Source organism: Balaenoptera physalus, assembly GCF_965194825.1.
Source record: "Balaenoptera physalus genome assembly, chromosome: 10".
NCBI classification, from domain to species: domain Eukaryota; kingdom Metazoa; phylum Chordata; class Mammalia; order Artiodactyla; family Balaenopteridae; genus Balaenoptera; species Balaenoptera physalus.
This window is the reverse complement of record NC_138889.1, coordinates 82065883-82087759: the sequence shown is the minus strand read 5'-3', so window position 1 is coordinate 82087759 and position 21877 is coordinate 82065883. Positions and strand designations below refer to the sequence as shown.

The following is a 21877-nucleotide window of genomic DNA, read 5'->3' as shown; positions in this document are numbered from 1 at the left end:
GAAAATGTTAATGTACTTAAATATAATTTTTATTATATGACAGGACCACATTTTCTCTGAAACACACCCTTGAAATTATTAAGTAAATTATTACATGCACACACATATTTCAGTAAAATATGACAGATTTAATTTCCTGTTACTTGTCACAAGTGGTGATTGATTCCATAAGGAATTGACCAGTTCCTAGATGATGTCGCTGGGTGATGGTGTCGGCTAGATGATTCTAGATTGGAGGCCTTGTTTCTTTGCTAAAAATCTCTTCCCTTATTTCTGACACTGCCCATACAGTAACCTCTAGGTGTTTAACTATGTAAACTGATTTTAAAAGAGAATGTTTATTTTCATTCAATGAGGGAAGAGTAATTCGGATTTTTAAGGTGTAAACCAAGTAGCTACATTTTACCTTAGCCAGAGGAACAAATACAAGACACATTAAAGATTTCACCGTAGTGGGTTTTATTTCTTGTTTTGTTCCATAAGGCAATATTCTCCTCTGCAAGCTAACTTTTCCACCTACCTTATAATAGTTACCAAGTGAATTCTTTCTGAGTCATACCTGTCCCTATATATACTATTTCTACAGAGTAAAGGAAGGATGTAGATACTGTAAGATGAGAAAGGCCCCCTAGATTTAATGTTTCCTTGGACAGTTTCTTCACTTTATCGCTCTGCCACATATGATTCTTAGCTTTAGTGTTCAGATAATGCCAGTGTGTTCTATTAGAACTGTCCAAGTAGAAGTAACATATGTATATATGGATTTGTTGGTGTCCCTAGGGCTGTTATATGTCTTTGAAATGTATGGGCAGAGGGAAAAACACACGTATTTACATCTAATGACTCTATACACTTGGTTTTTGCAAAAAGTGTTGAGAAAATGCTTCCCCAAACAAGACATCTTTTTGGAACATTTAAAAGAATTCAACACTGAGCACATTTTAGAATTAAATTATAAACAAAACAGATTTTTCCCATGTCATGAGTTCAAAATAAATAATTCAGAAACAACCAAAGAATGCACAAATATATAAGCAACAGATTTCAAGATTGGATGTGAGGCAATGAAGGGCAGTGATCCCTAAGAGGCAGGAAACAAGTGAGGTGAGCATTATGATTGCCTCAGGTTACTGCACTGAAAGTGTGGTCACCAGGGTGCAGAGAGGGGCAACCCAGACAGGGAGCGTTAATGTGAGGAAGCTACCTGAGGAAAGAACCACCTGAAAGGATTAGAGGAAACAGTTTCAGGCGCTCACAGAGTCAGGAATAGTGCCTGTTCCCGCCAGCCAGACGGGAAATCCTCATTATTCACAGTGCACTGGGTAGAGTACACAGAAAGATCTTGTTTTTATTGTGGGGAAAAATGAGTGCTAGAAAGAGCACTGTTGTGAGCCCAGCTCACAAATCCTAAAAGCAAGACCCAAAAGAATCAAATTTTTTTTTCAAGTAACTAAACCGCAATGAGATCTCTCTAAACATCTATTAGAATAGCTAGAATTAAAAAGACAGACCATCCTGAGAATCAGTGACTATATAGAAAACTGGAATTCTCATACATTGCTGGTGGAAATGTAAAATGGTCTAGACACTTCGGAAAACAGTTTGGACGTTTCTTAGAAGGTTAAACATCTTTCTATCTCATAATCCAGCCATTTTGTTCTAGGTATTTGCCCAAGAGAAATAACACTACTTGCCTAAATGAAGATTTGTAGACATTTGTAGCATCTTTATTTAAAATGGTAACAACTTAAAACAACCCAAAAGATCATTAATAGATGATGGATAAACAAATTTTGATATAGCCATATAATGCAATACTAGTCAGCAATAAAGAAAGATGATTGACTGATAAATGTTATGACATGGATGAATCTCAAAATAATTATGTTGGGTGAAATAAATCAGAAAAAAATCACACACTGTATGATTCCATCTACGTTAACAGTCTGGAAAATACAGACTTACAAACTTATCTGTGATGATAGGAAACAGTTTGTTGCCTGAGCACAGGGGTGGAATTTGGGAGGGATGGGAGGCAGAGATTACAAGAGGTCGTGAGGAAACTTTTGGAGGTGATGAATAAGTTCATTATCTTGATCGTGGTGATGGTTTCACAGGAGCATATATATAATCAAAATGTATTCATTTATATACTTCAAATATGTACATTTTGGGCTTCCCTGGTGGTGCAGTGGTTGGGAGTCTGCCTGCCAGTGCAGGGGACATGGGTTCGAGCCCTGGTCTGGGAAGATCCCACATGCCATGGAGCAGCTGGGCCCGTGAGCCACAACTGCTGAGCCTGCGCGTCTGGAGCCTGTTTGCAACAACAGAGGCCGCAACAGTGAGAGGCCCGTGCACCGCGATGAAGAGTGGCCCCTGCTCGCCACAGCTGGAGAGAGCCCTCACGCAGAAACGAAGACCCAACACAGCATAAATAAATAAATAAATAAACTTATTAAAAAAAAAAAAAAAGTACATTTTATTATCTGTTAATTATACTTTAATAAAACCATTTTACAAATGAATAATAGTAATTGTAAAATTCAAGTGCACATTTCTCAAACTTGTATGCACCTTGAAATCACCTGGGAGGTTTTAAGTTATGCTGATGCCTAGGTTCGAAATCCAAAGATTCTAATTTAATTGCTCTGGGATGTGACTTGGGCTTCAGGAGTTTAAAACCCCCTTCAGGTGATTCTAATAGGCAGCAATTTGAGAGCTTTTGGTATGTTATTTCATTTTCTCTGTAAAATTAGAAGTATTTTAACTTCAGGAGTCTTCATGGAAGATAAAAATTTTATCACTACCCATGGAAATAATCATCTTCCCCCAAAAAAGAAACTAGATGTCATTCCAGGTGGACGTTTTAGGTCTATGATGGCAATAATCACTTATAAAAACAAAGGAAGACAAAGATATTCTAATAAAATATACTCTCTGTAATTGCCACAGAGCGATGTTTTATTCAGTTGTCAATGATATTTATTGTTGAAACACTTGGGAACGTTTAACTTTGGTAAAAAGCGGTTTGCTGGAGGACGTTTTACTACCTGCCTCCTAGAAAAAGTAGAGGGCGGGGAGGGGAACGTGAGGGTCCACACTCACCTTGGCATAAATACAGCTGTCATTGAGTCTCTGCAGTGAGCAGTTCTTGTCACAGAGAGGGCACATGAAGACTTCAGTGGCCTTGCAAATTTCTTGGCTTGAGAAATCAAAGAAGAAAAAGAAAGCATGAACCTCCATGTTTAGGAGGTACTTAGCCCCTATGGCCAATCCTGTGGGAAGCGGCAAGGCAGGGAGGAAAAGAAGAAATGGAAATAGTTGGGGCGGGAGGAGGTGGGGACAGGTGAGGAAGAACTTAAGAGAGTGGCTCCAACTCAAATTCTTAGGATTTTTGTGATACAGAGTTTTTTGTTTGCTTCTTTGTTTTAGAAATCTCTGCCAAGATATTGTAATGATAATAGGCCATATTTTATACTTGGGAGGCACCTGTGGGGCTTTGTTACAAGGACACTTTTATACCTGATTTCATGGCATGCACAGTAATCTTGTGAGGAACAACCAAAGATGTTTTAACCAAGCTCACAGGCTTGGACATGGCTGAGCTGGAGTCACATCTGACTATGCTGATTTCTCAGGTCTAACGATCTTTCCCCTGGATCTCGTTGCTTTACAATCACCAAAATGAACAGCATCCATAATTCACATAATTTCATAACCCCCACTGCAGTCAATCAGTGCATTATGTTCATTGGAAATCTGAGGAAGTTTATTTTCTTTTTGCAGTGCCCTGACACACACTGTCACGATAACATGGCATAGATTTTATTTACTGAAATATATAATATTCTCTATTAGAATGTAACTTCATAATATTTGTCTCTTAAGTTTTATGCTATCTTTTAAAAATCTCAGCATACATTATAGATGACACCGTGACATGAATAGGGCATCGATAACAATTTCTCAAAAGCCTCACAGCCTGAGAGTTCACAGCAACCTGTTTTTAAGATGTTTTGTGCCTTTATCTGTCATACCTGACCCTTTCCCACTAGGTATACCATAAGTAAATTGTCCAAGTAAATATGCTTTGGAAATATTGAAAGTAATATAAAGGCTTTTGAAAATATGCCTGGAAATGCAACTGTTATTAAAAGTTTAATTGGCAGCGTTGATAGCAAGATTTGCTGTTTTCAAAATGTATACACTCAAAGCAAAAAATAATGCATGTGTATTTCAAATGCCTGATGTGTATAATCTCAAGCCAAACTGGAAATGACTAGTAAGTAATAATGCTATACAGTAATACAATACTTCACAATAAGCAAAGATGGGTCCATGTCCATTAAGTTTAGTCCTCAATGCAATCTCCTGCAATGGTAACTATCTCCAAACTGAGAGGAAACTGATGTTTAATTTAAGCGATTCGCTCAAGGTCATACAGCTAACAAGAGGTAATTTAGGGAACTGAGGTTAGGTTTTCCTGCTTCTAGGTCCAGTTCTCCATCACCTATAACTCATCTAAAGGAGAGATAAGTTTATGTCATATTAAGAGGAACTTTCCTATCAAAAACTAATTTATTAATAATGATGATGGTGTAACAGGTCTTATATATACTATAATTCTCCCACTTTCACACACATCATCTTGCTAGTAATCATAATGTCTATGTGAAGTAGGAGGAAGCAGGTAAAACGTACATTTTAAAAACTCAAAAGAAAGAGACAATTATATCTCCTCTTGGTAATACTACTAATTTGTATAAATAAGAATTAACGTTCCTCCTGAAGAAAATTTTTATTAAAATGGGCTTGCTATCATAATTAACTGTGTTTCAAGAATGACATAATGTTCCCTGCATTGAAATCTCATACTAAGATGGTATTAAGTTTGGTTAATACTATATTAGCTTTCCCACCTTCCAAATGATCACACAGAAGCACAGATGTTTCAGAGCACTCAGTCTAGAATCCCAGCCATTAGACTGAGCCTTATGTTTATTTCCAGAATCATCAAATTCATTTTCTATAAGTTGTCCAAAGTTCAACTTGATAGGTAACATAAAAAATATTAAACAATTTTGGCAATGTATTTTTTAGCCTAAAATATGGAATTTGAGATGAAATCACAAAAGTTCTTTGACTTTACTTAACCACTAGATGGAGGGAGAGTGCCCAACTTGAGTGTTTCTTAATTTCTTTTGCAGAACCTCATGATATAAACCACTGCTTGAAGTGTGGCTTTCTTTTGTCTTATGTCTGTTGTTAGATATACACATCAAGGGCTGATTGGAAGGAATGATAATTACCCATTTAAGATATGGGAGGAGGGAGCAATTTGTCCATCTGTGGATGGACGCCTGGACCTGCTCTAGGGTCTTGATGCTTCCTGTGATCCTGTTAACCTGACAAAGCACAGAATAAGACTCTTGGTGATGTCCATTTTGGGGAAATGTGGTAATATGAAAGCAGGTTTAGAGGAAGGCAGTATGGAAGCATGAGTAAAGCATGGATTTTAGAATCAGATATAATCGTCAGGGAAAAGCAAATCAAATCACAAGGTATTACCTCATACCTGTTATGATTGTTATTATCAAACAAAACAAACAAAATTTTAAAAAAGTAGCAAGTGTTGGCAAGGATGTGGAATATTTAGAACACTTGAATATCGTTGGTGGGACTATAAATTGGTACCGCCACTGTGAAAAACAATACAGAGGTTCCTCAAAAAATTAAAAACATAACTACCATTTAATCCAGCAATCCCACCTCTGGGTATGTATCTAAAGGAACAGAAATCAGAATCTCAAAGAGATATCTACACTCCCTTGTTCACTGCAACATTATTCACAATAGCCAAAATATGGAAATAACCCAAATGTCCATCCACAGATGGATGGATAAAAAAATTGTGGAATTGACATACAATAGAATATTATGCAGCCTTAAGAAAAGAAGGAAATTCTGCCATATGCAACAATATGGATGGACATTATGTTAAGTGAAATAAGCCAGTCACAGAAGAACAAATACTGCGTAATTCCACTTATATTAGGTATCTTAAAAAAACACACTCATAGAAACAGAGTAGAATGGTGGTTGCTAGGGGGTAAGGGAGAGGGAAATGGAGAGTTGCTGTTCAATGGGTATAAAGTGTCAGTTATGTTAGATGAGTAAGTTCTAGAGACGTGCTGTACAACATCGTGCCTGTAGTTAACAATACTGTAGTGCACTTAAAAATTTGTGAAGAGGGTAGATCTCATGTTAAGTGTTCTTATCACAATTTAAAAAAATCAGATATAGGTTTAAACTTACTAGATATTTCCCCCTAAGTCACCTACCTCTCTGACGATCAATTTCTTCATCTCCAGTTGGAGATAATATGCTACTGGGATATTATGTAATGAATATTGATAATGTGCCTGGCACATCATAGGCACCTGATAAATGGAAGAAGCCCTTATTGCTAAGGATGTTGTCAGGAGAGGATTTGAGAGGCCCTTTAGGATGTAACAGCTTTTGAAAAGCTGGTCAGTACTGAGGACCAAATACAGAGTTCTCATGCCAAAGAGGCAAGAATGGGCCAGAGAGTCGTTTCTACTCTTTGTCCCAGACCTGAAGCCCAAAGCCTGAGAAGCAGGGACCATATCTACCTGCTTGTTCATTTTTATATTCCTATGATATATGCTCTACCTGGCACAAATCTGACCACCTTTGATTGTATAAGACCAATGTGCATATAAATATATACACGCACATATACACACAATAAATAATCTATAACATGATTTTCATGTAATTCTAAAATTAACTGCAGAGCAGGTAAGAAATATGACATTAATTCACCTGAACATAGCTGGTAGAAACATAATACAACCCAATCTTCAGCTTTTCAACATTTTGTTACCTTGCAATAAACAAAAAAAGAGCTTAAAACAAAACTAAAACAAAGCAACTCAAAATAAAAGCCCTATGTCCTCCACTCACTCGCCATGATAACACCTAAGACTTAACCATGTCTGACACCTTGAATGGAAAAATTCAGTCCCATGAAATTTTGAAAGTTAAGATATTCAGTGATGCTTATCTTGGTTTAGAATAGAAAGTCTGACAGGATCTTAATTACAGTGTGACAGAAGTAGCAGTAATATAATACCACAAAGCACAGAAGAAAAGAGTTTGCTAGAGCCTTTTAAAACACTCCTTGCGCTAAAGGTTAAAGAATACTTATCTCATACAAAAGGAGCCTAATTTACTTCATTGGCACATAAATCAATAGGGACAGAAAAATCTATTCCTTTCATTGTCTTTTGTTCATTTTCAGCTTTGTAAGCCTGGAGGAGGAAGTCTACACCACATGGGAAAACTTAGTGAATATGTTCTCCATGGAACCAATTTGAACAGTAGCTAACTGCCTAAAAATCATTTTCTGCTTTTGTCAATTCATTTTAAAAGACCACTTTTTTATAAAACCCTAAAGACTCTATCAAAAAACTCCATAACTAATACATAAATTCAGTAAAGTTGCAGGATAAAAAAATCAGTATACAAATATCAGTTGTGTTTCTATATACTAACAAAATACTATCAAAAAGAGAAATTAAGGAAGCAATCGCATTTACAATTACATCAAAAAGAATAAAATATTTAGGATTAAATTTAGCCAAGGAGGTGAAAGGTCTATACACTGAAAACTATAAGACGTTTGCAAAAGAAATTGAAGAAGACACAAATAAATGGAAAGATATTCTGTGCTCATGGATTAGAAAATTTCATACTGTTGAAATGTCCATACTACCCCCAAAGATCTACAGATTAAATGCAATCTCTATCAGAATTTCAATGGTATTTTCACAGAAATAGAAAAACCTATCCTAACATTTTTATGAAACCACAAAAATCCCAAATAGCCAAAGCAATCGTGAGAAAGAACAAAGCTGGAGGCATCACACCCCATGACTTCAAACAATATTATAAAGCTATAGTAATCAAAAGACTACATAGTGGCATAAAAACAGATACATAGACCAATGGAACAGAATAGAGAAACCATAAATAAGCCCATGTATATATGGTCAATTTTCGACAAAAAGCCAAGTATACTCAATGGGGAAAGGATAGTCTCTTCAATAAATGGTGGTGGGAAAACTGGATAGCCACATGTAAAAGAATGAACCTACAGCTGTATCTTCCACCATACACAAAAATTAACCCAAAATAGATTAAAGATGTAAATTTAAAACCTGAACCTGTAAAACTATGAAGTCAATCTTGGCAATGATTTTTAGGATTTGACACCAAAAGTAAAGGCAACAAAAGCAAAAATAATCAAGAGTGACTATATCAAGCTACAAAGCTTCTGCACAGCAAAGGAAGCTATCGCCATAATTAAAAGGCAATCTACCAGGGGACTTCCCTGGTGGTCCAGTGGCTAAGACTCCGAGCTCCCAACGCAGGGGGCCCAGGTTCGATCCCTGGTCAGGGAACTAGATTCCACGTGCTGCAACTAAGACTTCGCATGCCACAACTAAAAGGTCCTGTGTGCCGCAACTAAGACCCGACACAGCCAAATAATAAATAAATAAATATTTTAAAAAAGGGAATCTACCAAATGGGAGAAAATATTTGCAAATCATATATCTGATACAGGGTTAAAATCTAAAATATATAAAGAACTCATACAACTCAATAGCAAAAGAAAAAAATCTGATTAAAAAACAGGCAGAGAAACTGAATAGACATTCTTTCAAAGAATATACATAAACCAACAGGTACATAAAAAAGTGATCAACAACACTAATCACCAGGGAAATGTAAATCAAAACCACAATGATATATTACCTCATACCAGTTAGGGTGGCTATTATCCAAAAGACAAGAAATAGTAAATTCCCTGGCAGTCCAGTGGTTAGGACTCCACACTTCCAACTGCCAAAAACAACAACAACAAAAAACAAAAAAACCCGTGTTGGTGAGGATGTGGAGAAAAGTGAACCCTTGTGCATAGTTGATGGAAATGTAAATTGGTGCAGCTACTATGGAAAACAATATGGAAGTTCCTTAAAAAATTAAAAATAGAACCACCATATAATCCAGCAATTCCACTTCGGGGTATATATCCAAAGGAAATGAAAACAGGATCTTGAAGAGGTATATGCATTCCCATGTTTTTGCACCATTACTCACAATAGCCAAGATAAGTAAACAACTTGTGTCCATCAGCAGAGGAATGGATAAAGAAGATTTGAGATACACACACACACACATACACACACGCACGCACACACAAAATAGAAGAGTATCCAGCCATGAGAAAGAAGGAAATCTTGCAACTTGTGACAACATGGGCTTTGAGGGTATTACACTAAGTGAGATAAGCCAGATAGAAAAGAAAAATACTGTATGGTATCACTTTATATGTGAACTCTTGAAAAAGAAAAAAAAAAAAAAAAAGAGCCAAACTCATAGAGAATAGAGAAGTAGTAAAAAAAAAAAAAAATAGTATTTTTATTTTCAAGACACTATAACTCCAAACTACATCTCACTTCTCAGCTTCAGAGGTTACTGATTCAACATCATATAAAGAAATGCCCAAAGGGGGATGAATATTTCCAGTGGGCACATGTTTGTCCAGGAAGATGCTGCCTTCCAGAGTGGTAGTGAGTTTGCAAAACTCTGAAATAAACTTGTCACTAGGTGAAATGCTTTTGAACAGTAAGTGTTTCTTTGTTTTCATGCTAATTACCATTTGGCCTTCATGAAGAACAAGGGGATACTGAGATACCAAATCAAGGAATTTGGTTATGGAATAGGATTCAACCCTGGGACAATGAAAATATTTTGCTTTTAGGCAAAATTGTTATACAAATACATGTGCACATATATATAGATAAAGAAAATTCAAGGAAATGCATTTTATGGTCCCATTAACTGTCATGATTACTACCCAGTAGCAAGACCATGGTTAAAAGATGGACCAAAAGGGAAAAAAGTACTGAGCTTTTTTTTAAGGAGGGAAAAAGTACTTTTTCATATTTTGAATTGCATCATACAAGGTTGAACTTGATGAAATCCTTGTGGTATAGTAAATAGAACATGCTGTTAAGAGGATTCTTCAATTAATTCTTTAACTCATTTAATTCTTTAATGTGACTTTTACCTCTGCTGAATAATAATCTATTGTTCCTATATCCAAATCTTGAGTCATTTAAACTTTAACAGAAAAATCACCATTCTGATAAATGTTTGATATTTCTCAAATCTTATTTTACTACCATTTTGATATCTTAAGTTGATGCTAAAATCTTTCATAAATCTATTCTCATAGAGAGTAAGAAGAAAGTAGAAAGTGATTTTATGTTCTCATGAGAGGAGACTACTTAGGGTAGGATTTATGTGGTATGAATATTTTGTTTAGACATCTTTAACTATGTAAGGTTCCCTCATCTGCTAAAAGGAATACTCATCTCCAAAGGTGGTAGTGAAAGTTGCATAAAATGAAACTATATTTGAACGGTCTTTGTATATCTTAAGTGTTTAAAGAACTGTAGCTATTATAATTATTTGAATTAATGTATTGAGAGAGCATTCCAGACTACAAAATACTATGCAAATTTAAATTATATAGAACTGTCTGTTGCATTGCTGAATTATTATGTGGGATATACTAGAAAGAGAAATTTGGCATAAAGAGAAAAAGTCTTAGAACTTATCCAAGAGACTTTGCGTATAAAAATATAGAAATGACATTTTTATAGTGCTTCTCCCCTGCAAAAACAAAAACAAGCAAATAAATTTAGTACCATAACTTGCTTTTATAGTCAGCATTACTATAAAGCTTTCATCCAATCAGGAGAAAGGCTAAATTTTTTTAATAAGTCTGTTAATAGCTTACCTTACTTGACTTGCATTCATTGTTAATATTCCATAGAAGAAAACACACAAGCCAACAATAGCTGCAGGAATCAGCATTCCAGTATACCACCCCAGCCAAGCAAAGTATAGCCCAATCTTCTCACCAAAGTATAGCCTGCATGAGAAAGCAAATCCTTAGCTTAAGGCAACATAAGTGACACTACAAATACTGATGTCGCACCTAGTCAATCTCAGATGGACAATTGACTATAATGGCTCAGTTCCTCCTGCGCTCCATCTGGGGTATCTTAATAGTCTTGCCTGTTAATGAATCCAATAATGGTGATATTGTTTATCATTAAACATTGTCATTACAGGAGCAATTTTATAAAACGTGTTTATTTCTTTCTTTTTGTAAGCCAGGTCTTGCTTTTCTTCATCCTCCTAGTAGAATCCCTTTTTGTTTTCCATACACAAAGCTGTGCTAAACCATATTGCTTTGGCGTAAATTAGAAAAACATCTCCCTCTAGGTAGCTGCTAAAAGCAGACTTGATTTCTGTCTCCATCTGCACCCTTGGCCAGACTCCCTTATGCCAGACACAATCTGCACAACTGTGTCACACATCTTCCTCAACAAAGTTCAACTCTGCTGTTCCTGGAGCACATGATTCTTTCCTTGGTTAACGCTGTTCCCTCACTTTGGAATATTACATTTCACCTTCTTCTCCTGTCTGGCTTGTACTTATCCTGTACTTTATATCACTTCTCCCGGGAAGCCTGCCCTGATTTCACTTCAAACCTGGGTTGGACGCCCCTGCTCTTGCTCTCACATTCCCTTCACCCATGTTTCAGTGTCTTAAACTTGTAAAACTTTATGACAATTACCTGTCACTCCCCTATTCCTCTCCCTCCCCATTAGAATGCAAGCTGCTTGAAAGTGGACCTGTGTCCTGTTTCATTGGCACCCACCACAGGAAGTGTTTTATTGAAAGAAGTGAAGGGAATGAATGCATTTTATTTCCCTTCAGTTTATTAACATAATTTATATGGAAGTAGCAGATGAATAAGGCAGTTCTAATGACCACTCAGTTGTTCTTTCTTCACCAAATCTACTGCCAATAGTAACTGTCAGTTTATAAAGCTCTGGTAAGAAATAATAATTTCTTGAAATCTGTACTGGTGTTTGTCCCAGCACTAGTTTTAAAGATTGGTGTTTTACAGTTCATTTGGGAATACCTCTCTGGGCAAAAATTCTTGCTGGGAAGAAAATTCTCTTGTTAATTGTTTTTCCTTAACAAGACTTCTCTCTCTGAAAATCATTCTTTCTACTCCATTCTCTGTATTGTGCCAACTAAAATTTGTGCGTATTCTGCCAAGTGTAGATGTGGAGCCGTCCTCCACTGAGCATTATTTATCTAATTTTTTTGTTTTTTCATTTATTTCTCCTAGGAGACAGATCAATAGTCTACTCATTTCTTATATACTGGCAGTGTTCTACTTTGAGACGAAGCTTATAATATTAACAGGTATTCTAATATGGCCACTTGTTCCTTTGAACAAGTGTTCTTCTGTGGGGTGGAGTAGGGTTTTGGCACGAATTACTAACATTTTTATAACGATGACTATAGAGGACTGCACAGACAGACCCCCTTATGTGGAGTGCATTATACCAAGATTTTAAATCATACATTGTTGAAGGTTAAGAGGAGCAATAATGTTATTTGACAGGAGTATAATTACCTAAAAGTTACAGCAGATTTCAGATCTGTTTCATGAGAAGAAGCTAGTTCCAGGCAAAGAAGGCTAATGAAAATGTCCTTAACCTAGAACGTGGGAAGTCACAATCTTTTAGGATCTCTAGGTGTTCCTTAAATTTCTTTAAAACCATGACAGGGCAAGGAGGAACAGGGGGTTGCTATTGGTGTCACCCCATCACACTTCACCCACAGTCACTTTCTTTTCATGTTTTATATACTGGTATCCTATGTGACATTTCATTTGATGATAGGATTCTGCTGCTGAAATAACTTCTATCATAAAAGACTTCTATTATAAAAACAAATGTTAAGTTGACCTCTTTTAGAGAGAATCATTTCATTTAGTTCTTAAATTTAAATCCTTCTGGTGCCTATTGAAAAACATTGAAAATAAAAACACACAGCTATTTTGTTAAGCAGGTTTTGTAGTTGACCATTTTTTAAAGGTATTCTTTCCAGATTCCAGTATTTCCCATGGAAAAATAGATTGAAACGAAGATAGGCATTGGCTACTAAATGTTTGAGTCTATTCTTAAAATGAAAACAAAACACAAACACATGTTCAGGAATGGTTGTTTATAAAAAATAAAATGAATTGATAGTCCCTCACTTTTCATCCACTATTACTGAACTGCCTTTTTCAGCAGGAGAGAATACAGGCCTTCCCTGTGGGTGTCCATCATCTGTGACACAAGTATACGAAAAAAACTCCGATTCCAGGACACCCTCTTTCTCTCACTATGGACAGGAAACCACACAATAAGAGGCTCACATCCTCAAAACTGTCTAGTCTTAAGAACAATGTAACTCCAAATAACTAAAAAGTCACAGATTTTAAGGCAATCTTCCTACTCATTGTAGAGAACTGGGTCTTGTACAAAATGCTATGCACAAGATTGTATAGTTTAACCTGAATGCCTCATCGCCATCTCAGTTTTGGTAACAAGCAAGTTCCTAGAGAGCAGGCACCTGTTGAAATGCCATCTATACTCTTTTATGGCCTCCATCTTGGGTTGGTCCCTCATCACATCTCTCCCCTTAGCCACTTGAACACAAAATACGTGATTTTCATAAGCAAAACTTCCCTTCTGAGTCAACACCCAGAGAATTGGTCATAGCAGCTGAATCACCCTATTTATTGAAAATAAAGGTTGCTTGCTGAAATTACCTGAGGCAGCAATAGCAATGTCTCCTATAGATAGGAGAACTGTTGACACTGAAATGCTTGCTTGAAAATCCCAACTTCACTTTAATTCCTATTAAATATGGTTTTGTGAATTAGCACATCTCACTGTATTCATGTATCTCTAAAACAATTATTCTTTAACCTGCATAAATAAGACTCTGATAATTTGTCATGATTGAATTAGAATCAAAGCATCTTGATTTTGGATATACCCAAGTACTTAATGTTTGAGATAAAAATGGTGTGGTGTTGGATAGTATGCTTTGTACATCCATTCCACGTTCTACCCTCTTCCTTCCTGCTACGTGCCCAGGAGGCTCACCTCTGTGCATAGTATCACCTATGCTCCTTCCTTCTTCTTGCTTCCTGATAGGCTCATTGGCCAGCTAAAGGTACCAGCAGGAGATCACAAGGAGGGATAAGAGATGTGGGGTATTTTTTATTACCCTGACTTTCTTCTTCTATGATTATAGCTTTTAACAAGTTCTGCCAACTGCTCTCTCCCTTTGCCCCTTCGAGTCTAGGTCTGGTAATGGCTTCCAGCTTTTGCCAGTCCCTGGAAATTTCATTATCATCTGTTGGCTCCCTTGATCCTATTTACACTTCTGCATATTAAATTCTATTGTTAACTTCTCTTCAAATACCCCTTCTATTCTATCAGTTCTATCAGTTTCCTATTGGGAAAATGACTGATACAGTTATGAGTTATTCTTGATATTTATATTTCATAAACAGCTCAAAATATCAACATATATAACCTTATAATATGAATGCTCTTTTTTTATTTCACTTTATAAATATTTCTAGTTATCTGGGGACTTAAGTCCTTTTTAATATATATTTCCTGATTTTTAAAAATAAGAACAAATTATTCTCCATCAAAATAAAATAAATCATGAATATAACACTATTTCAAGACTAATTCAAGTTGAGAGCAGTTATTTACTAGGATATACCTCCTGGAATAGAATAGACACTCACAAGTATTTGTTGAAGGATAAATACATGCATAGATGCTATGTTGGCCATTTTTCTCTTTGCTCTTAGATCCATTTTCTGCCTTTTCCTCTTTGGATTTGTTTTCACAGAAAAGTAGATTATATAGATTCACTTATAAATTGCTGCTGGTAAGTTACACTAGGAGGTACTGGAAGTCTCAAAGGTGGAAGGAAGGGAAGAGCCCATATCTTTCCTCCTCTCCTGGCCGTCCTCAGGGCTGTCTCCAGAGCAGTCATAATTTGTTATGGCTCCATAATTCTCTGTGGCTCGACTCTCAACACTTCACTTTTCTGCAAGTAGTCCTACTCATGGATGGCATAGCTCTTGCCCAACGGCTCAGGTAGTAAGGTCTGAAATATACTTCATCTCATTTTCCCTCCAGCTTTAAGGGTTGTTAGCAATTTTCTGCTGTTCTTAATCGCTGGTTGCCTCACATTTCTGTTTGATTTCTCAGCTTTCCCATCCCCTGTGCTACTGATTCCCTAAATTAAGTTCCTTTCATTGAAAAGACATATAGTGGCTTCTTTTTTCTTAATCACACCCTAACTAATACAGATGATTTGGTGGGTAAATAAAATAATAAGAAAAGGATAACAAAATAGCATAATATGTCTTCCGTTATCAATCCATCCCCAATACCTGATTAAATCCAGGGGCTGATGCTTGTACCACATTCCCCAGCGTGCCCAGCGCTCATATAATAGATGTCTGTTATTCTGAGGTCCATGGGTTTTGATGGGCTGGTTACTCTTGTAGGCTCCCTGAAACAAATAAAATAAGATGAATTGATATCTATTCTTTTAGTGAAATTTGAACTAATAGGAATTGTTTTTGCTTTATTTCCTTATGGAATAATTTAATAACTTACTGAAAGCTTCAGAAGTTATAAACATAAGCCCATCACTGGAGTGAAGTAGTAAATGCATTTATATATCTATCTTTCATTGAAAATATTCTGATAGTTCCTTAAAAATTCTTTCTTAAATTCCTTTTTAAACCAATGAGATCCCTTTCACTTAAAGTAAGCTTTAGGTTTCATTGTTTGGAACCCAAGGTCTTGTAATAAACACAATATCTTCATTATCATTGAGAGAAATTGTTGTAATCTTTAGTTCAGAAACTGAGCATTATTCTGCTTTGAGAAGCGATCCAGTACCAGAAAATATTTATTTCATTTATAGAAGCTAAGGGAAAGAGTCAATGTTCATTCAGCAAATATAGACCCCCCCTCCAAAAGAATCACTATGCTGTCCACATGAAACTGACATAATATTGTAAATCAACTATATTTCAATAAAAAAAATTTTAAGTATAAGAGGCCTGTCTCCGGTGTTATTCATGTTTTGAAATCCGTAAAATTTACTTCAGATTAGATATTCCAAAAATGGAAGCATGTTTTCCAATTTTTATATCCCCCTCAAAAATCTGTCATATGGGTTGCAATTTCAGACACATAGCATATATATGCCTTTTAGAGGAACGTGTTCCCTGAAGGCTGAACTGCTCTGCTTTTATAATTTAAAAAAATGACAACAGATATAGTGACTTTTTATTTTCTGAATCAAAACTTAGGACACAGGATTTGACAAAGCCCCTCTGCTCACTCTAATATGTGATTCTACTGTTATGAAATGTTTGATGGAAATTTGAAACAAGTGGAATTATGCCTCAGTTACCTCACCTAAATGATGGGGATAAGAATAAATATTAATGATACCAATACAGAGGGATCTTGTGAGGGCCCCCTTGGAGAATAGCTATAAAGTGCCAGCCACATAAGAAGTATAAAAATAATGTCAGTTAATTTTAGGTGTTTGCTATATTGTGGCCATTGAACAGTGCAAAACTATCATCTGAATGGTTCCAGACGACCAGGGATGTGAGTTCCTATGAAGAAAGATGGCACCTTGAATCATGGTCTGTAGGTGCCTCAAGGCTGAAATGAGAGACACATATGGACTTTGCCTCTGGCTTTCTAAGAAAATAGATAAATTAATTAGGTAAGGATGGAAGAGCAGTCTTCCCTAAGGGAGCCCAAAGTGTTTAAACCCTAAATATTGGAAGCTAAGGAGATGAAAGGAAAGATCAAGATTCTAAGACATCCACTTGAGAAAAGTTTGTTTGCTTGTGAAACTGGACTGACTAGTTAAGGTAGCCTGCCCTGAGATTGGGAAGGTAAGGGAAGGTGAACCAAAATCTCAGGTTTCTTTCATGCATTCCTGATAATCCTAAAATACATGACTTTCCTTCCCAGCCTCAGTGGTCAGACATAGGCATTTCCTGGGTTTTAGGCGCTAAGCTTTAGATCCTTAGTACCTCATTGTTCTGACTCGGCTCAGTAACCTCAATCAACCATAATGTTCTGACTCTTGCCCACCCATGCATTCTCATCCCTTTTCAGAGGACTATGTACACTCAGTGATCCCCACCACCTCCATGATCGGCCCCTTCCTCCGACACACTTTTCTTCTGTCTCCGCTATTCATAATTGATGGGATTATCAATTCTATCAATATTTTAGGCAAATTCTTTCTCATATATATATTCCCCTTCTTCCCTTTCTTTCTTCTTTGTCATGCCAAATTTCACTGGACATATCTCTTTCTCCCCTCTAGCTACTGTCTCTTTTGTAAGTAAAAAATAAATCTCAACTGTGGGTGAAAAGTGTGAGACCGATCCTAATAATACGCCTGCATTAAGGAAGAAGGAGGTCTAAACTGTGAGTGTTCTTATTCAAATTATAGTCAGTGCCACTGACTCCATTTTCCTCTAAATAAGTCTTGTTTTTCTTTCTTCAAGTAGTAGTCTTTAAAATTGATAGGAAATTCCTGAGTCCATTTTATTGACTTGCTGCTTTGTTTTCATTACTTGTATTTCAACAATATTGTTTTCCAGTCGTTTTGTGTATGTATACCATATACTAGTACTTCTACCAAATTATAAGAATAAATGGGAAAATGACTATTATTTACAACCTATTCCCAATAGGTTCCAAATTTCACACAAGAAACTGTCAAATAAACTGTCAGAACACAGACTAGTTAGGTAAACAAAATTACTTAGAGAACAAAACAAACCTTCCTGTGCTACAGAAGCTCTCCCAGGGACTCAGGTTTGCCACTCTGAACAGTTTACCACTTACTGACTAGGTCGTGTTTGACATGGTGTTTAATTTCTCTGCACCTTGCTTCTGCATCTCTGCAATGGAAAAATAATAATATCTCCCCTCCAAAATTATTGTCAGATGAGTGGGAAAATCCATGCACAGGACCTGTTGCACGAAACACTCTAACACATTATCTGTTATCATTATTTCTATTCCTAATATAAGTAGGTATGCCATAATGAATAGAAGCATTGGAGTCTGGCTTTCTGGGCTCAAACCCGTGCCTTTAATACTTAACCTTTCTCTGCCTCAGTGATCTATCTATAAAACAGAGTTAATATTATTGCCTATCTCAAAGGGTTGTTGCAAAGGTTAAATGAGATAGTCCATATGAAACGTTTAGCTCAGTACCAGACAGGAAGTGCTCAATACATTTTATCTTTATGAGTTATACTAGACTGTGAATTCCTCAGGTATAAGGGTTATGTCCTATGAGTTCTCAGCCTTTAAAAAAAGAAGACTGATGGGCTTTGAAAACACACACATTAAATCTCTAAAGACCCTGTTCTTATTTTGAAATGTAAAACTGCCTTAAAAAGAATATAGTATGTGTGTGTATTGGGGGGGGGAGTTTAAAACTGATTCACATGTCATTCATGACTCAGCAGGCAGAGTTACCACAACATGACCTACTTAAAACTGGAAGAGAGGTAATAATCTGGCAGAAAATCAAGTCAATAATGGGGTGTAGATTTTTGGTTTGGGTTTGTCTTAGGTTTTCAGGTATCCCAAAGTAGTAGGCACAGACCAGAACCTGCCCTGTTTGGAAGCTGTGTAAATCCCAAGCTGAGTCAGGCATGGAGCTGTGTTGGAGCAGAGGGCTATCTATGTCTGGTCAGAGTGGCTGAGCAATGTCCAGGAGTTCCCTCTGAGGGTGGGATTCCTGGTACAGGGCAAACTGCAGAAGGGTTCTGGAGCACAGGAGCCGGTGTGCAGCAACAGATTATCACGGGGTCTCAGAAGGGTCCAAGGCCACTCACTGGCTGAACCCTCTGGGAATAAGGCAGCTAGACTTAAGTGGAAAAAAAAATGAGATCAAGCACTGAGCAGGAGAAACATTATTTTTAAAATGGAAATTGTATTTCAAAATTACCTCATGAGGGGGAAAAGCTGCTATATATGAGCCATTGTTTATAAGTTTACAGATACCTGGAAAAAGAAGAAAAGAACAGTTCTTGAGTTAGTTTAATTGAAGACTTCCCTCTGAAGCAACCTACATAATACTTGGGAAAATAAATTAATTTAAAAACAAAATAACCCAAATGACTTCCATAGCCATATCACCTATGAGGACAGTGAGGGTTTGCAAGGTGCCAACATGTGGCACTTTGCCATATCATGAAATGTGGGGATTTTAATACCCACTTATTTGGGGGCACATGAGCCTGGAACAACTTTTTTTTTTTACTCAAAAAAAAATTTGGTCAAGGAAGCAGAGGAATTCCCCACTCCTCAAAATGTCTCAAAGGAGATTGGTATTGAGAAATCTTTAATTCTTTAATACTGATCCAAAGAGAATAAATAGCGATATGTGACCCTTCTTAACATCTCTTCCATCCCAATGAGAGTGTAGTGAAATGGACTCTCTCATATAGTTCTGGGAAGACTAGATATTTGGAAAACTCTTATGAAGAGCAATTTTCATTGCAATATTATTTATATTAGTAAAGAATTAGAAATAATTGTACATCCAAAATTGGGTGATTGTTTCATTATTATGGTTCAATCAATTATATAAGTGCTTGGTAAATGACTGTGATTTGATGAATGCTTACAATAGAATATTGTACAGCTCTTTAAAATAATGTTTTCAGACATACTAAAGGGCTTGAGAAAGTACTCATAATGGTAATTTCAAAAAGGATAGAAAATTGTAAACATTGCACGAATCTAATTATGAGATGTATATGTATATATATTCAGTACTAATTTGGTACAGTGAAAATTGAATGTAGGGATTTTTAAATTTTATTTTTATACCCTTCTGTGTTTATTGCATGTTTGACAAAGGGCATGCTATCTTTACAATCATTTAAATGTCAATTTTATTTTTTAAAGACTACATAAGCACATAGTGCTATCATTTAGACACATTTGTAGTTTACATTCTGGATTTCTCTACCTTTATTTCTTGTTTAGAAAACTTCTGATTAAGTGTCAAATTTTTTATAAGGATTTAATTTTTAAATTAATTATTTTGACTGCTCAGTAATAAATGAATTATTAATCAGAAGAGAACCAAAGTCTGAACATTCCTCTTTGGATGACTTGAAACATAGTTCATTTTACTAATGTGGTAATCTATTTGAATGCAAATCAGTAGATACTGGTACAAATTTCCACTGGCTATCAACTTTTTTATTTGAAGGAATTTTAGAACATGACTAACATTTTATTTCTTCAGCCATATTGTATTTTTCACACTAACAAACGGCCAGCTCATTCGTTACCTGTTGCTTTCTGCTCTGCTCTGTGTAAACTTTGCAATTTTACTTAATTTTCCCAGGTGAAACTTTCTGTTTTCTTTTGCATCAGACATGTTGTAGCATACTGCTAAACATTCAAACAACAGAGACATTTAGAAATTTAAAATTAGCTGTAATCTCACCTCTCAGAGATAATCTCTAAAATGTTTCATATAAATTCTAGATTTTTTTCTTTTTTTTTGTGAGTGTTTAGAAAATGGGATTACACATTAAATTTACAGTTTTGTAATCTGTTTTTTTTCCACTTAATAATGCTTTACGGATATCTTTTGAAGTCAATAAATAGAGAACTGATACTAATTTTCAATCTCATGAGTAAAGGGTCTGTGTCATATACTTTCCATAATATATAGTGTATAATAGATGCTGAATACATTTGAGTTAAGAGTGAATAAAATTACATCATTTTTAATGGATGCATTATGTGCATATAGCCTAATGGACAGCTAAAGTATCTCCAGTATTATTCTATTCTATTCTTTGTTTACAAAGCCACAATGAACAAATTTCTACATATATTGTTATTCAAAAGTCTGATTATTTCTTTGGGATAAATTTCTAGAAATAAAATTTCTGTTCCAAAGTTTTTGCACATTTCACATTTTGATACACTGCCAAGTGCCCTTGAAAAAGTTTTTTGTTTGTTTTATTTTGTTTTCTTTCATTGAAAGGCTGAAAAATACAATGTTTAGAGTTTGTTCACTGAATTATATCCTTATATCTAATGCACGACGGCAAAGCTTCAGTTGTTAAAAAATACTTCTGAGTGTAATCAGTAAAAGTAAATTCCATAGTATGTTTTTAATTAGTGCTCTTACCCACTTTTGATATTCCATTTTCATATTTGGTGTGCTGCAGCATGTGATAGACTATCCTGCTTCGAGTAGCATTGCTGAAGAAGGTGTCCTTATTGTTTATTATGAAGCTGGGAAGATAAGCGGATTGGTTTTCATATTCAATGCAGACCACAGAATCTAGCAAGAGTTACAAGTTCCTGGGTAGACATCCATGTATTTTCTCCATTAAAATGAATGCATGTAAAGTATAATAAATCAGAAGAGAAACCATCTTCTTAAAAAAAAAATCTTTTGGCTGAGAAAATATACACTTATAAATAATACAGGGAATATCAAATATTCATTTTAATATCCTTCAGTTTATAAGGAAGCCTAAATGTCCTCATATTTCTTATTGAGCATGGAACAAGAACAGATTGTACGCTGGCTCCCATAAATTTTGTACTACCTTAAGCAGTGTGGTTCCAAATAGAACACATTAAAAATTGATGTCATTCCCCAATACTGCACTTTCCGAGCTAGCTTGTTTTCAGTACTTCAGCGACAAGCAATGCTTCTCCCTTCCCCTTCATATCCTACTGTTCCATTATAGAAAGAGTTGTATGGAGTAAACATGAGAGCCAATGACGTA

The 21877-nt window shown here is 35.8% G+C and overlaps 1 protein-coding gene across 2 annotated transcripts in view; it reads right to left on the bottom strand.

Annotated features, from left to right (window-relative positions):
• ANO3 (anoctamin 3) overlaps positions 1 to 21877 on the bottom strand; it is a 433470-nt gene that overhangs the window by 72014 nt on the left and 339579 nt on the right. For both annotated transcript variants that reach the window (XM_082476760.1, XM_082476761.1), the window contains exons 9-13: positions 21268 to 21374; positions 19057 to 19112; positions 15437 to 15558; positions 10895 to 11029; positions 3106 to 3202 (exon numbers count right to left, since the gene is read on the bottom strand). In XM_082476760.1, coding sequence (XP_082332886.1) covers positions 3106 to 3202; positions 10895 to 11029; positions 15437 to 15558; positions 19057 to 19112; positions 21268 to 21374 — 517 coding nt within the window. The remainder of the gene's footprint in view (positions 1 to 3105; positions 3203 to 10894; positions 11030 to 15436; positions 15559 to 19056; positions 19113 to 21267; positions 21375 to 21877) is intronic.